General features: G+C 59.3%; 1 protein-coding gene across 1 annotated transcript in view; it reads left to right on the top strand.

The window, feature by feature from the left end:
• The first annotated feature begins 8,927 nt into the window (after positions 1-8,927).
• The window catches only part of LOC143171650 (scavenger receptor cysteine-rich type 1 protein M130-like), a 135,116-nt gene continuing 128,510 nt past the window's right edge, over positions 8,928-15,533 (top strand). The window contains 4 exon segments of the mRNA XM_076360691.1: positions 8,928-9,078; positions 9,081-9,199; positions 9,202-9,553; positions 10,846-11,154. Of these exon segments, the coding sequence (XP_076216806.1) occupies positions 8,928-9,078; positions 9,081-9,199; positions 9,202-9,553; positions 10,846-11,154 (931 nt within the window).

Below are 15,533 nucleotides of genomic sequence, written 5' to 3'. Positions count from 1 at the left end.
AGGGTGTTTTTTCCCTGATTGCCCAGCCTCAGGCGGGTACCGGCTGGAGCTGGAGCACTGGTCCTGTCCTCTCCAGGCACTGTGGGCCTGCCCTGCCCTCCCAGGGCCTGGCTGTGGGGTGAGGAGGGCTGTGCTGTGCCTCTTTTGAGCCCCCTCTCAGAAGAGAGGCAGGCAGCTGTGCTGGACCTGAGCTCAGGTCACTGCCCTGCACCACAGACCCACCCCACCCACCGCCTGGGGACAATGCTTGGCAGCAGAGTGCCTGCCTAGGGAGAGGTATCAGGGAGGGGATAGACATCAGCAGCACACTATGAATCCTTTCTGGCTGCACTGAGAGATGTGGTGTGAGGGTGCTGGTCCAGCCCAGGTGCCCTTTGGGACCAGGGCCACGCTGCCCTGGTGGCTTTCCAGGGGTCAGGGTCTGAGATTGTCCTGTCTCCAGGTGGAGATCCCATACCAGGTGGGAAGCACCCAGCTGTGCCAGCAGGTAGGGGTGTCTGAGCTGGAAGAGCCTGGACAGGCCTGGGGGACTCCAAGCTGGAGGAATGACATTTCTTACCCTGACCCTGTCTCCAGGTCCTTTTCCCTCTGCCATCACCACTGGCTTGAGCAGAGCTTCGGCTCAGGGAACCTGGAGCCGCTGAGGTCAGGCACAGCCCTGCAGAGGTGGGACTGGTGGGGCCGGCACCCACCTCTTGTTCCTGGGGGGGGGTTGGTGGCTCTGTCCACCCCATGCCAGTGGGATCAGGGAAACACAGGCCTGTCCACAGCCGTGCAGAGGTGGGGAGGGCAAGGAGATGGTGCCTCGGCTGCTCCCCTGGCAAAAACCTCTGCAACCAAAATGGAGTGTGAGACCCAAAGTTTCACTGCAGGGTGCCCAGCCCCTGGGAACAGTCAGGGCCCAGATTCAGAGAAATAAGGTATAAAAGTGAAGCAAAGAAGAAGGGGGGTGGGGATATCTTCTGAACACAGGATGGTGGGCGCCAGTATGGACACTGACCTGCAGACCCAAGCCACCCCAGGCAGGGACGGGAGAGAAGAGCCCAGTGTCTGTCCCATGCCACCTCCCCACCAGCTCTGCCCTCCCACAGGTGTAATATCTTTCCCTCATTCTGACGCCTGCCAGAGGTTTGCCTCCTTCTCCTTCTCCTCCTCCTGGTGGACATGAGCCACAGGCCCGGGGTGGGTTTGAGGGGGCAGCACACCTGAGCAGAAAGAGCCCGTTTCCTGGCATTTTGGGGTCTGAACAGTCTGGCCCTGCAGGCTGGGTCCGTTCTCTGCAGCAGTGCAGGATCATCACTGTGTCCCAGATCTGTGCTCGCTCCTGCAGCTCTCAAGAACCCACCTGAGGGGCCTGATGGTGAGAGCCCAACCCTCTGCACTGCTGCCCCACGCTGGGCAGAGCATGGCTGTGGAAAGGCCATGGGAGAGGAGCAGTCCTAGGGTGAGACCCCCAAGGTGATGGGTGACACACATGGGCACTGCAAACACAGCCTCCATCCCCTGGGAATCTCCCACCAGGGCAGGCTCCAGCCCTGCATGTCCACAGGGAGAGGTGGGCCCAGAGCTGGGGAGGGAGGGGCTGGCTCCAGGGCCAGGGGCTGCCAGCAGGAAACCTCTAGAGACCAGGGCAAAGGAGTGTGTGAGCCTGGGCTCCCCCCAGACCCCCACAGGGTCACCCCAGGGGTGGAGGAGCTCCCAGCAGGGAATGGGCCAACGCTGTCATGGTTAGTGACAGCTGCCTCCTCCCCTCTTCTGCTCTAGGGCCAGATCCTGCTCTTTGCAGTGCTACTGACTGCTCCCCGCAGGGAGCCCTGCCATGGACACCCAACACACCTTCCAGCCTACAGCAGCAAAGTCCATCAGAGAAGAGCTGGAGAGTTGTAGAGACCCACCAGTGGGAGCAGGGAGGGCAGTTTGGGCCCCGGGTTCCTGCCCAAGTGTCAAACCCTTCTCCCCACACGGCTCCTGTGTGAAAGGTTTCTCTGCCCATGGGAGCTGGGACAGGTGAACGCCCCAGCCGAGGGAGAGGGACCCTGGCTCAACTCCCAGCAGTGCCTGCATTAGGGGAGGGACACAAAATACCCTCTGCCATGGAAATGTGCCCACGTTAGCACCCTCCCAGGCAGGCCCTTCTCCAGGCCAGGGGCTGGATGGCGGCTATGGGTTCCAGTCCACGTCTCACAGGGATCCTTTCTCCCTCCCCCTGGCCTCTCCCTCATCTGCCTCCCACAACGCTGAGGAAAGGTCCCCCCACCAGCCGCTGCTCCCATCCCCCCTGCACCTGCACACAGGTACTGCCCCGACACAAACCGACACTGTCACCCCTGGCGAGGCAGCAGGAGGGCAGGGGTGGAGGCAGGAGTGTAGCAAGAGGACGGGGTCCCAGGGCTGCCATGGGGCCTTAATGCCCCTGCCCGGGAAGGAAGGCAGCTCTGGGGCTGTGATAGAAGTTCTCGGGGTCTGCAAGGACCCCCAAGGCAGCAGGAACAGCCCATGGAGACTGGAGTCCTGGCAGAGTCATTGAAGGGGCAATCCCAGGCCCGTGTTCCCCAGCAAGTGGCTCTGTACCCTGTGCCGAGGCAGTGGGGAGGACAGCTGCCTCCTAACCGCTGTGGGAGATGAGCCGTGGGCCGTGATCCCCCCTGTGGCTGGCTGGGGTGTTCAAGGCACCACGGCCACCTTAGGGCTCACTTCTGTGGGGCCAACCCCAACACAGCTCTATTGTGGCCTCTACGCTGTTGGACCAGCATGGCCCAGGCAGGGCCTGGGGGAAAGAGCGACTGGGGAACACTGAGGTGAGGAGATGGGCGCTCCTGCTGGGGTGCATCACGGGACCTTGCAGAGAGCCATTTTTGTTGGAAACTTTTGCTGGCAGGATGGAAATATCGGCAGGAATATTCCCCTGGAACCATGGGCTCTCGCAGCCCCACAGCCTGACCCTGAGCCTGCTGTCCCGAGATGTGCCCTTTGCCCTCCACCATGTCTTTGTGCTCTGCTCCCCCCCAGATCAGCCTCAGGGAGACACCCCGACACCTGGGCAGGCAAGCACCAGCTCTGGCTCAAACCCCCAAAGACTTTTATTAAGAACAAATATGGAGGCACAGCGTAAAAACAGCATAATACAAATAGAGGACATGCCCAGCTGGTTCTGCTGCCCGTGGGAAAAGGGAAACAGTTCCCTGGTGCTCACGGTTCTCCCAGCTGCACAGTCCTCTCCTCCCTCCCGGCTGCACCCAGCTGCACGGCAGGGACGGGCTCTCCTGCTCTGGGCATCAGGGACTGTTGTGCACTGTCCGCTGGTATTGCAACCTTTGTGTCCTCAGGGCGATGCGCCAGAGACACCTCTTCAGCATCGTCATAGCCCATGCTCTCTGGGGACAGGGACCAGGCATCTCCCTCAGCTCCAGGGGCCCCAGCACTTCTCTGGGAGCGCAGGTTTGCCCCTGCAAGCAGCAAGGCAGGCCATTGCACGTTCGCCCCATGGGGTGCCTCTCCTGCTCTGTAGATCTCCAGCCTCCCGTCTCCTCACTGGGAACCCCCACTCAATCCAGTAGCTGCACGGAGACATCACATGCTCCAGCAGTTGCTATGGGACCCCAGTTGCTTCAGTACCTGCCCAGGGACCCCACTCACTCCAGTAGCTGCACTGGGACACCCTTCACTCCAGTAGTTTCACTGGGACACCCATTTGCCTCTAGTAGCTGCACCGAGACCCCACTCACTCCCTTAGCTGACACCACAGCCCAGGGACAGCCACACCCTTGGTCGGACTCCAGTAGCTGGCACCAAATTCCCCTCACACACACACACACACACACAGAGGTCTCACCAGCAGCTGGCACTTCGTCCTTGCAGCACACGCACACACACAGGACAGAGTGAGATTACAGAGAGACAGTTAAGACAAGGTTTTATGAGAAGATATAAGAAGACACGACAGACTGTGGTGGTCAGGCGCATTTCTCAGCCAGACAAGCACACTGACTGACCATGTTTGACATGCAACTGGCCTCTTTTATATCCTTTTCTGTCTAACCCCTTCTACGTTCCTCCCTCTTGCCCCTTCCCTTGCATGTCCCTCATGGCCTTGCACAGATCTATCGATTCCCCCACCCCTCTCAGACTGGGGTCCCTCTGATTCACAACGTTATCAGTTGAAAAGTCCAGCTGATCCTCTTGGAAGTGGTGCCTGTAGATCCTTGATGGCCCATCAATCACTGTGACTGGCTAGGTTCCTTCCTTGTATGGACTCCATATTTGTTTTGTCAAGGCTGTGTCTCATTGTATTTTGCTTCTGGAGTCCCTTTTTTTCCCCTGAGTTTCCCAACTAACCAGGTCCCCGGTCAGATAAACTTGCTGGAATAAACCCTCTCACCCTCTCACATGCCGTCATCGGTTTGTGTGACTGACCAGCTTTGGTTCCCATCCCTGCCTCCCTTACCATTTGCCGGTCAGGTTTGTGTCCCTGTAAGTTCTTGTTTATGGCTTCCTCCTTTTCTCATTGTTTTATTATCCCTTCCTTCATTGAAACAGGTCCTTGACGAGATACCCTTAAAGGAGCAGCCATTCTCCTTCCACACACCCGTACACAGATGAGAGTAAGACACTCTTTGGCTGGATGTCATGAACGAGAGTAAAATATTGAACATGCTAGCGCATGTGTAGACACTCACACACACACAGAGCGAGGGGTCCTTTTGTGACGGTTTCAGACGGTGACCACAGGTGGTGCTGGGACAGCTGCAGGTTCCCCAGGAGGCGAAGCTCAGACAAACTGCCCCGAGAGCTCAAAGAGGGCCAGTGTTTTATGTCAGTTTAATTTCCCATATCTTTTGCGAGACAGTCACTCGCGTGGTCTGGAGACCTGAGGAAACTGGAGGCTTCCACAGCTCTGGAGGCCCAGCTCTGGCTGGGGTGTTTGTACCTCCCCACGTGCCTCCCCCGTGCGTGTTGGGATCCCTGCCCTGGCACACGCCAGGAGCACCAGCACCACTGCTACGGGAGACATGCCCCGACACGTGCCCCACCCACCAGCTTCTGGTGGAAGTCCCGCCCCCTCCCAGCAGCTGCAGGGGCCATTTGCCCTGGACGTCGCTCTCCTCTACCGGTCATGTGCTCTGCTGTGATTGGCTGGCAGGTTTACCCGGAAGTGCATCAGAAGGCCCTTCCCCTACAAACACAGGGGCCGCCATTTTGGTTTGGCCACAATGTTATGACACGGTGCCGCCATTCCATGGCAGTGAGCTGCCATTTTGTTAAAGATCATACTGCTCTGTGATTGGCTAATGGCCATTTCTTGACACTGTCATACCTACGAGCGCTCCGGCAGCCCCGTGATTGGCTGGCAGGACTGGCCGCCTGTCCTGGTGTCCCCAGGGGCACGTCACAAAGGGCCTGTCATTACATAAAGGGCAGCTGCCATTTCTGACATCCTCATTCCCCATGTGTTTTCATCCTGCACTGTGATTGGCTGGCAGCCATTTCTAGATACTGTCATACGGACGTGTTCTCTGGTAGCCCTGTGATTGGCTGCCTGCCTCCCTTGGACCAGGAAGTGCTGAGAGATACAAATATATACATTTATATGCAATATATACATATATAGAAATACACCTATAAAAGGGAGTGTCTAATTATTTTAACAAATGTATTTATTTAAGAATAGATACGTTATTTTTATAGATAGACTTCTATATGTGTGTATATGTGTATACGTTTACATATCTATGAACAAGTATAAAGCTATAGAAGTTAAATTAATATAGCCACAAAAGCATAGGTATGAAATGGATAAAACCTTCTTTAATAAGAGCTAATGGAGTGAACAATTCTAGTTTGAATGTGAATAGAAACAAAAGGAAAAGGCCAGACCTGATCGCATGTTTCAAAAAACTCCAGATGACTGAGTGAAGGGAGAAGTCAGGAGTGGGCTGGGACTTGCCCAGGTCCACCTGAGCCACACCAGCCACACCCAGTACACGGTGTTTATGTCATGCCAAAGGGCAGGGAAAGGGGTGGTGGTGGCTGATGACAATGCATTGAATACTACAGGACCTGGGCAGGATGCAAATGGTATGGAATAAGGGGTGGAGATTGTCCTGGGTCTGGCTGGGCTGGAGTACATTTGCCTGATAGCAGCCCTTACGGTGCTGTGCTTTGCGCTGGTGGCTGGTGTTGATAACGCACTGATGTTGTGGCTATTGCTGATGAGTGCTGGCATAATGTCAAGGCCTTCTCTGTTTCTCATTCTGACCCCACAGTGAGGAGGCTGGGGATGGGCGAGAGCCTGGGAGGGGACAAAGTCAGGACAGCTGACCCAAACGGACCAAAGAGATATTCCATGCCATATGGCGTCTTGTTCAGCACTAAAACTGGCAGGGGAGTTTCTCCAAAGTAGCCATTGCTTGGAGACTGGCTGGGCATCTTTCTGCTGGTGTGAGTGATTGCTTCTCCATCCCGTGTTTCCTTCCTTTTTTTATTTTTCACCATTTATTAAAGTGTCATTATCTTGACCCATGAGTTTTTCTCTCATTTTGCCCTTCCAGTTGTCTCCCCCATCCTCCTGGGGGTGGAGTGAGCAAGCGATTGGATGAGGTCACTTGTTCCCTTGTACCTCATAGGTGAGGAGACAGCAAATAGGTGGATATGTGGTGATCAGGTCACTGGTGCCTGAGTAGCTGATAGGCAAGAGGGAGACACAGAGCTTTGGCATGTACTTGTGATGTCACTCTTGGCTGAGTAGCTGATAGGCCAGGACCAGGTATAGGTGCTTGTGAGGTCATTGGAGCCTGAGTACGTCAATGGCAAGTACATGGCAAATGGACAGATACCTACTTGTGAGGTTACTCTGGGTTGAATATCTGATAGGCCAGGAACAGGCCTATGGATTGTGTAGGCGCTTCTGAGGTCACTGGTGCCTGAGTAGATGATAGGCCAGGAGCTGGCATATTACTTGTGAATGTCTTTGTGAGGTCATAGGTGCCTGAGTAGCTGGTAGGCCAGGAGAAACATGTCTTGTGTTGGATATTTTGAGGTCACAGGGGCCTGAGAAGCTGGTAGGCCAGGAGTAAGAACTTGTCTCATGTAGGTGTTTGCAACGTCATTTGTGACTGATTAGCTGATAGGCCAGGACAAGGCCTATGGGTTGTGTAGGTGCTTGTGAAGTCACTGCCGCCCTATTATCTGATAGGCCAGGAGCAGGCCCATGGGTGGTGTAGGTTGAGTTGTGTCACTGGTGCCTGAGTAGCGGATAGGCTAGGAGCAGACCAATAGTTTGTGTAGATGTTTGTGAGGTCATTGGTGCCTGAATACCTGAGAGGCCAGGAAGAAACACATGGCAGGTTTAGATGCTATGACATCACCTGTGGCTGAGTGGCGCATAGGCCAGGAGTATGCACATGGCTTGTGCATGAATTTGTGATTTCACTGATGCCTGAGTAGCTTTTAGGCAAAGAGCAGGCATATGGCTTGTGTGGGTGCTTCCGATGTCATCAAAATAATATTTAGGCCCCATCCAAATACGACTTTTTGGAAGAACCATGGTCAGCAGAAGCCCATACGCAGCACACCTGCACGTGTGACAGTGTAACTCATGAGCACACAGCAGCAGAAGTAGAAGGGTGTGAGGTCATATAACGCCCCCCGTGGCTGTGGGGCTCGGTGCAGAGCAGCCGTGTGCATCAGAGGAGCATCATGGGGGATGGGAGCTGCCTGGCCCGTGTCTGCAAGGCTGAAGGAGCAGCCCCTGCAGCCCTGGCTGGAGCAGTCGGGGTGGGGGTGGCTCGGGGGCACCGCAGGGATGTGCCAGGGCACGGTGCCAGGAGGAAACCACAGACTTCCTGCACGGGCGCTGCGGGGGGAGCATGGCGAGGGCTGCGAGGCCACACGGGCTGTGGTTTGTGCACCTGCAGGCTCCAGCTCCCAGTCTGCCTGTGGGGAATAACGGCCCCTTGGTGACAGGCTGAGAGTCAGGGACATGTCTGAGCCTCTGGGCTGCATGTCTGCTGCCAGGGCAGGGACATGTCCCAGCTCCAGCTCCTGCAAGGGACCCACCATGGGGCTTTGCAAGCCAGCACTCCTGGGATGGAGCTCTTGTCCAGGCCAAGGACCTTTCCCAGCTGCTGTTGCCAGCACAGCAGGGTCTGTAGGAGGGGCAGGGGCTGTTTCCTTCCCATCCTCACACAAACCCTCGTGCAGTCCCAGCCCTGTGGTTCCTGTAGCATGGGGATGGCTGGGCACTTGCCTCTTGGGCTCTTGGATGAGCCCAACGTAGGAGATGCTCAGTGCCCCTGGTCCCCACAGCGAGATGCAAGGGGTGACAGATCCATTCCCCGCCCCCCCCACAGCCCTGTCCTGTGATGATTCCCCACCGCAGTGGCCATGACACCCGAAGCGGAGCCATCCCTCATATATGGTCATGAACGGCGCTGGAGAAGTTCATTGGAGGGCTGGGCTGTGTCGGAGGGGAGATAGCTCCTGATCATGTCTAAAAAGGTGCTGCTGCTTCGATTGGCTCCTCCTGCAGCTGGGTCGGCATCTGCAGAGATATATTACCCTCCCACCGCTGTTGTCCCCGTGAGTCCCCCGGAGCCGTGAGAGGGAGTGGGGTGCAGCAGGGCTGTGCCAGCAGGGCAGGAGGCTCAGGATGGGCACAGAGGGACTCCAGTTCCCTCAGGTGATGTGGCTGCTCCTCTGGGTGCAGCTGTGCAGGGGTAAGTGCCGGTTCCTTTGTCCCACAGCCCAGGGCCAGTGAGTACCAGCGAGGTCATTGGGATACTTCTGAGAACGGGTCTCTTTGCAGGTGCCACTGAGATGAGGGGCAGAAGGTACTCAAGTCAATTGAACTTCTGCCCTTCCCTGTGTCTCTCTGGGTGGGAGAGGCAGCTGTGGGCCTGAGGGCACAGGGCTGTACAGGGGTTTCTGGGATGGTGAGGAGACGGTGCTCTGTGCAGCGCCAGCCACGGTGTGCGGGTGGGCATGGGCAGGAGGTTGTTGAGGTGGGAGGAGGTGCTGCAGGCTGTGGGGTGGTGAATGGCACAGCAGGTCTGCTGCTGGGCACCCCCAGCTCTTTGCAGCCCATGGGGAGAAAAGGGACCCCCACACTGCCCCAGGGACAGCCCAGAAGGAGGAGGGCTCCCACTCCAGTGCCTGTGACTCAGCCTGGGCAGGGGGGACCTCCAGACCTGCAGTTTGGGGCTCAGCGCCCTCCTGACAGGTCCCGTGTTGATGTTTGAAGGGGCTGCGGTGGTGAGGCTGGAGGATGGTGGCGGACGCTGTGCTGGAAGAGTGGAGGTGAAACACCAGGGCCAGTGGGGGACCGTGTGTGATGACTCCTGGGACATGGCCGATGCTGCAGTGGTTTGTAAGCAGCTGGGCTGTGGGTCTGCTGTTCAAGCTCATCAGTATGGATACTTTGGGCCAGGATCTGGCCCCATTTGGATGGATAATGTTGGCTGTCGTGGCACCGAGTCTGCCCTGTCTGACTGTACACACAAAGGATGGGGTCAAAACGACTGTTATCACAGCTGGGATGCTGGAGTGACATGTTCAGGTAAGGGACCAGCCCATTCCTCACCTTTGTGGCTGGGATGGGGGAAGGGACCTGGCTGTGCCCTCAGGGAAACAAGGGGGTACTAGAGAAGGGCCCAGTGTGGCCGGTCACACTGCTGAGCTGGGACTTTCATTCCTGGTTTCCCCGGTCCCTGAGGAAAGCCCAGTGGGAACCTGTCCCTGCCTGACCCCCGATGTGGCTCAGCCCACCCTCAGTCGGTGCCTGGGGCTGGAAGATGAATGCCCACCCTGCCCCGCAGTCTCTGTTGGTTCCCAACTTTCTCCTTCTGTTCACGCAGGAGCTATCTGGCAGCACGGAGGACCAGGTCCCCCCATGGCAGAGGCACTGAGAGCAGCTCACGTGGCCACCCACAGCCCCAGGGAAGGGCCCAAGGTGGCCAGGGACTGTGGGTTGTGTTCCCTGGCAGACATGAGTCCCCCCAAAGCAGAGGGGCTGCTCACAGGGGAGGAGCACTGGGCTTGGGCAGAAGAGCAGGATGGCGTGGCCACCCCGTTCTTCTTCCAGGGTCACCCCATGAGAGCCAGCTCACAGGGAAACTGCCCTGTGCAGGCAGTGCTGACCTGCTGCCCAGCCTCTCCTGTCGGCCCCAGCCCCTGTCTGCCCTGTGCCACGGGGGATTTGCTAGCACTTTCTGGCTCTCCTTGGTGCCTGTCCTTGCCTTGGGAGCTTGTGTCAGTCCAGGGCTGCTCCTCTGCCTACTCTCCTGCCTTCTGCCCAGCTGTTGGCTGGGGCTGTGCATGCCTGGCCGTGTACTTCTGGCCCTGGCTGAGGACCCCTCCCCGGGTGGGTGTTGGAGCTTGGGGCTGGTGGAGACAGCAACCGCAGGTACACTCATAGAGTGTGTACCCTCTGGGAATGAGGTGCGTTTCTGGTAGCTCCCAGGGGTTCCTCAGCCTGGCACTGAGCTCGGCAGGCAGAGCAGGCTGCAGCAGCCAACAGTGCCTGGGCCAATCTCCCTGGGCTCAAGTGCTCCAAGCGCTGCAAGTGCCTAGGGCCCGTGCCAGGCATCCCAGGGTCTCCAGGACAGCAGCAGTTTTTCTAAGCAGTATCTGTGGCTGTGGGTTTGGAAGAAAAGCCAGCCCATGAGTGCTGTGCTGATGTCTGAGGAGCGGCAGGCAGTCCCTGATGTGTTTGTGCCATCAGCACCCACTGGGAGCTGCTGGGGTGCTTGTGGGACTCTTTGCCCGTGGCCTCCTTGGAGATTAGGTGGGATGCGGTCAGGTAACGGACAGAGGGCTCTGGGAACTCGCAGGGGTCTTTGATTGCTCCAGGATTTGTCCGGCTGGTTGGAGGGAACAGCCCCTGCTCAGGACGCGTGGAGATCCATGATGGAACCCAGTGGAAAACTGTCTGTGACTCAGAGTTTGGTCCCAAAGCCGCCGACGTGGTCTGCAGGGAGTTCCAGTGTGGCGCAGCCCTGTCCGTCCCCGGAGCAGCTCACTTTGGAGAAGGTGTCGGTCCCATGTGGGACAGAGAGCTGCAGTGTGCGGGGAATGAATCCTTCCTCGTGTTCTGCCCCAGGGGGTCCCCCAGAGACCAGCCCTGCACCCACACGGACGCCGCTGGTGTCACCTGCACACGTAAGGACTCCTGTTGGGGTGTTAAATGCCAGGGGGTGTGCTGGGGACAGGGGAGCAGGGTAGGGACTGTGCCGTGCCAGGTGTGAGGACAGCAGGGGTGATGTGGTTGTCTGCAGCCCTAAAATCATGCAGAAGGAGGAGGATGGCAGGCTCTCGTCCATTTGGCCTCTCCTCTAGCTCCTGAGGGAGCGAGAGCACAAGTCCGCCATCTCTCATCCTTCTCTTTCCCGGAGTTCACAGGGTTCCGGCTGGTGAACGGCAGCACGGCATGTGAGGGGAGGGTGGAGGTCCATGTGCTGGGGACCTGGGGCTCTCTCTGTGCCTCCCGCTGGGATCTCTTGGATGCCCACGTTCTCTGTCGTCACCTCGACTGTGGGTTTGCTGAGTCCATTCCCAGAGGAGGGCCTTTTGGGAGAGGAACCGGCCCTGTCTGGAAAGACTCATTCCACTGTGATGGGACAGAAGCTCACCTGGGACAGTGCCCAGTGACTGCCTTGGGGGCCTCACCATGCTCCCATGAGAACAGCGCTGCTGTCATTTGCTCAGGTGAGTGCTGGGAAAACACAGGATTAACTTCATTTTCCCCTGGCATGAGAGAGAAATCCAAAGCAGGGGACCCCATTGCAGTGCCAGGCTGCATTTCTCCCTGGAGAAACCCTGGCTTCACCAGAAGCGATCTGGAGGGCTTTGCCTGCTCGGACCAACTGCTCTGCTGTGGGAGAGCTGAGGACTGAACAGGAGCAGTCGTCTCTGCCCCCCGGGTCAGCAGCTCAGGCTCCGGGGCCACTACTAGGCCTGGGCTCCTTTGAACTCCCACTGTGGGATGGGCCCGGGGCAGCGCTGCGGGGATCATCGCCAACCCCCTGGCTGCAGACAGCCCTGTTCCAGCCACAGAGAGATACCCTCAGAGCCTGAACTCACCATCACAGGGGCTGCCTGGGTGCCCCCGGCAGCAGCGGCAGACCAGGGGGGTGAGCTGCAGAGCGGGGCTGGGCTTTGCCCTGCCTTCTGGTCAGCGCAAGCCCCAAACTCATCCTGTTTGCTCAGAGAGGCCCCCCTCGCGCTGCTCCCTGCCAGGGACACAGGCTCCCAGTCCCCCATTCCCAGGGACGTAGATGGACAGAGATGTGTGGGCTGTGCCTGGTGTCTCAGCAGTGCCAGTGCCAGTGCTGAGGCTGGGCAAAGCCTGTCCTGGTGCTGCCCATCCCCAGGCCACTGCTGGCCATTGCTCCCTCCTGCGGAAGCTGCCCCAACTGCATTGGCAGGGACATGCTGTGTGTCTCTGGCCCGCCAACAGCAAAGCTGGCGTCTGGCTCAGGAAGGCTCAGGGACTGGGCAACCAGCCCCATGGAGCCCTGGCCCAGGAGCTCCCGCAGAGGGCTGGGGACAGGCAGGCAGAGCTTCAAGGCCCTGAAAGGGTGCCAGAGCCTGGAGACGTGCCGCAGGCTGCTTGCCTCCCTGGTGCCACCAAGGGCTGGGGCATGGCTGCTCTCCCCAGGCCCAGCTGGCTCCGCGTCCTTGCGGCTGGTGCTTGGAGGGAGTCGGTGCGACGGACGAGTAGAGATCTTCCAGCACGGGACATGGGGCAGGGTCCTGGATGACCACTGGGACATGCGGGAGGCCAGCGTGGTGTGCCGGCAGCTGCGGTGCGGAGAGGCAGAGACAGCTTACAACCCCCCGAAGCCTCAGAGAGGGACAGGTCCTGTGGGGCTGCGAGGGGTCAGGTGTGCAGGGCACGAGGCCAACCTGACCCTCTGCAACACCTCCCTGCCCGAGAGCATGCTGGCAGCAGGGATTGCAGAGGACGTGGGGGTCGTTTGCCGGGGTAAGTGGCACTGCACAGGCCCCCCCCAGGCTCTGGGCTGGGTGGGCACCGCCCCTAATGACAGCTGGGGTTTCTTCCCACTGCAGGGAGCCGGCAGGTCCGGCTGGTGAACGGGCCTGGGCGCTGCGCTGGGAGAGTGGAGATCTACTACCAGGGCAGCTGGGGGACCATCTGCGATGACAGCTGGGACCTGCCCGATGCCACTGTTGTTTGCCACCAGCTGGGCTGCGGAGGGGCGGTGAAGGCGGTTGGCTCTGCTCAGTTCGGGGAAGGCTCTGGGCAGATCTGGCTGGATGCCGTGAACTGCTCTGGGGCCGAAGCTGCTCTCTGGGACTGCCCAGCAGGGTCCTGGGGGCAGCATGACTGTGGGCACAAAGAGGACGCAGGAGTCGTCTGCTCAGGTCTGTGCCGGGAGCTGTGGTGGGATCCAGTGCCCAGGGAGGCTGGGACGAGGGGACAGGCGGCAACGACCGAGGCTGTCCCTGGCTGCCTCTGAGCCTCTGCCTGAGCCTGTCCTGGGGACACGCATGCACAAACCCCCTCAGTCCCACTGGGGGCCCCTTGTAAGCTGTGCTGTCCCCAAGGGTTAGTGGGGAGGGCATGGGTGTCTGTCTGTCTGGGACTTCTCTCTGCCCCCTGGCAAAAGGGTGATTTGCTGGCCGTGCCTCTGCCTGGCTGAGGGCCTGGGGGGTGAAGAGGCTTCTCTGCTCCCATAGCCCCAGGCCCCAGTGCCTGGGGAGGCTGGGATGAGGGGAGAGATGGCAACAGCCGAGGCTGTCCCTGGCTGCCTCTCAGCCCCTGCCCAAGCTCGTCCCGGGGGTGCCAATGCATGGGTCTCCTCAGTCCCACCAGGGTTCCCCGGTGAGCTCAGCTGTCCCTGAGGGTGAGCGGGGAGGGCAGGGTTTTCTGTCCATCCGGGACTTTTCTCTGTCCATGTGTGCAAGGGGGACTTGCTGGACGTGCCTTTGCCTGGCTGAGGGCCTGGGGGGTGCAGGGGTGTCCCTGCTCCCACAGCCCCAGACCAGCATGTTCCCCTTTGGCCACTTTCCTCCCAGAGTTCGTGGACCTGAGGCTGGAGAACAGCGATGGCTGCTCCGGGCGCCTGCAAGTTTTCTATAACGGGACGTGGGGGAGCGTTTGCTCCAACTCAATGACTCCCAAAACAGTGTCGCTGGCATGCAAGGAGCTGGGCTGCGGGGATGGAGGGTTCCTGGAAACACGCCTGCCCTATGGTAGGGTGTCTGGCCCCGCCTGGCTGGATCGTGTGGAGTGTGGGGAGAGAAACAGCTCCTTCTGGCAGTGTCCCTCTGCTCCCTGGGACCCACAGTCGTGCGATGACCTGCAAGATGAGACCCACATCACCTGCAATGGTAATTCTGAGCTACCCGGGCTCCAGCATCCCCCCAGCTCCTGCTCCCTGCTGGGCACAGTCAAGTACAGAGACAAGGCCCACAGGGGCTTTGACCTTACGTGCCAGACCCTGCTGCTTCTGGTGGCACAAATGGGACTTCAGCTCTCAGAGCCCCACACACTCACCAGCAGTTGCCAGCCGGGCTCCCAGCAGTGCCCGGGGGAGGCAGAGGTGTCTCCAGGCAAGGTCTCAGGAGAGACCAGCCAGCGCTCCGAGGAGCGTCCCCTCCATGGACACCCTCCTGCTTTTCTGTGAACCAGGGTCCCTTTGGGGCTGAGCAGTCAGGGTCCCCCACATTGCTGTGTGTGTCCCCTGAATGACCAGGGTTCAGCTGCTGCCGTGAGCGAGGCAGCACGGGGAGGTGTGAGCAGAGCTGTACCCCACCCTCTGCTGCATGACTCCCCTGCAGCAGCCCCTTCACCCCAGCTTTTCCTTCTGCAGGGAGACGGTCAGAAACGCCCCCAGCCCTGGGGACTGTGTGCCCAAACTCCACAAGCTGCACAGGTAGCTGCTCCTCTGCATGCCCCTCTCACCTGGCAGGGCTCTGCCTGCTGTCCCGGTGCCCTGGAAGGTCTCTGCCTTCTCCAGACAGGGAGAAGATTCGTGCCGTTGGAGGCGAGAATGGGTGCTTGGGCAGAGTGGAGGTCTGGCACCGCGGCTCCTGGGGGACGGTGTGCGACGACTCCTGGGACATGCAGGATGCCGAGGTGGCATGCAGACAGCTGGGCTGTGGCCCTGCAGTGTCTGCCCTGGAGAAGGCTGCATTTGGGGAGGGGACGGGTCCCATCTGGCTGGAGCAGGTGGAGTGCCGGGGGACAGAGCCATCTCTGCAGGACTGCTGGGCTCGTCCTGGGGACAGCGGTGCCTGCCGGCACAAGGAGGATGCTTCCGTGAACTGCTCAGGTGAGTGGCAGGGCTGGGACTCCTCACGGGGGTATTGGCAAGCAGCCACGGAAGGCGTTTTTCCTTGCTGGGTCCCATCATGGCTCCAGAGCTCCTGAGAGCAAGGCTGTCCCTGCAGAACATGGGAGCCTGTTCCCAAGTGGGCAGCTGCTTCTGTGGGGCTGGATGTCCTCCGTCTTCTGCCCAGCAGGGCTCTGCAGGCCCCAGGGGCATCTTCCAGCGTGCTTGTGCTATCCTACC

Source organism: Aptenodytes patagonicus, chromosome 29 (assembly GCF_965638725.1).
Source record: "Aptenodytes patagonicus chromosome 29, bAptPat1.pri.cur, whole genome shotgun sequence".
NCBI classification, from domain to species: domain Eukaryota; kingdom Metazoa; phylum Chordata; class Aves; order Sphenisciformes; family Spheniscidae; genus Aptenodytes; species Aptenodytes patagonicus.
The sequence above is the reverse complement of the archived record's forward strand: the minus strand, read 5'-3'. Positions and strand labels throughout refer to the sequence as shown.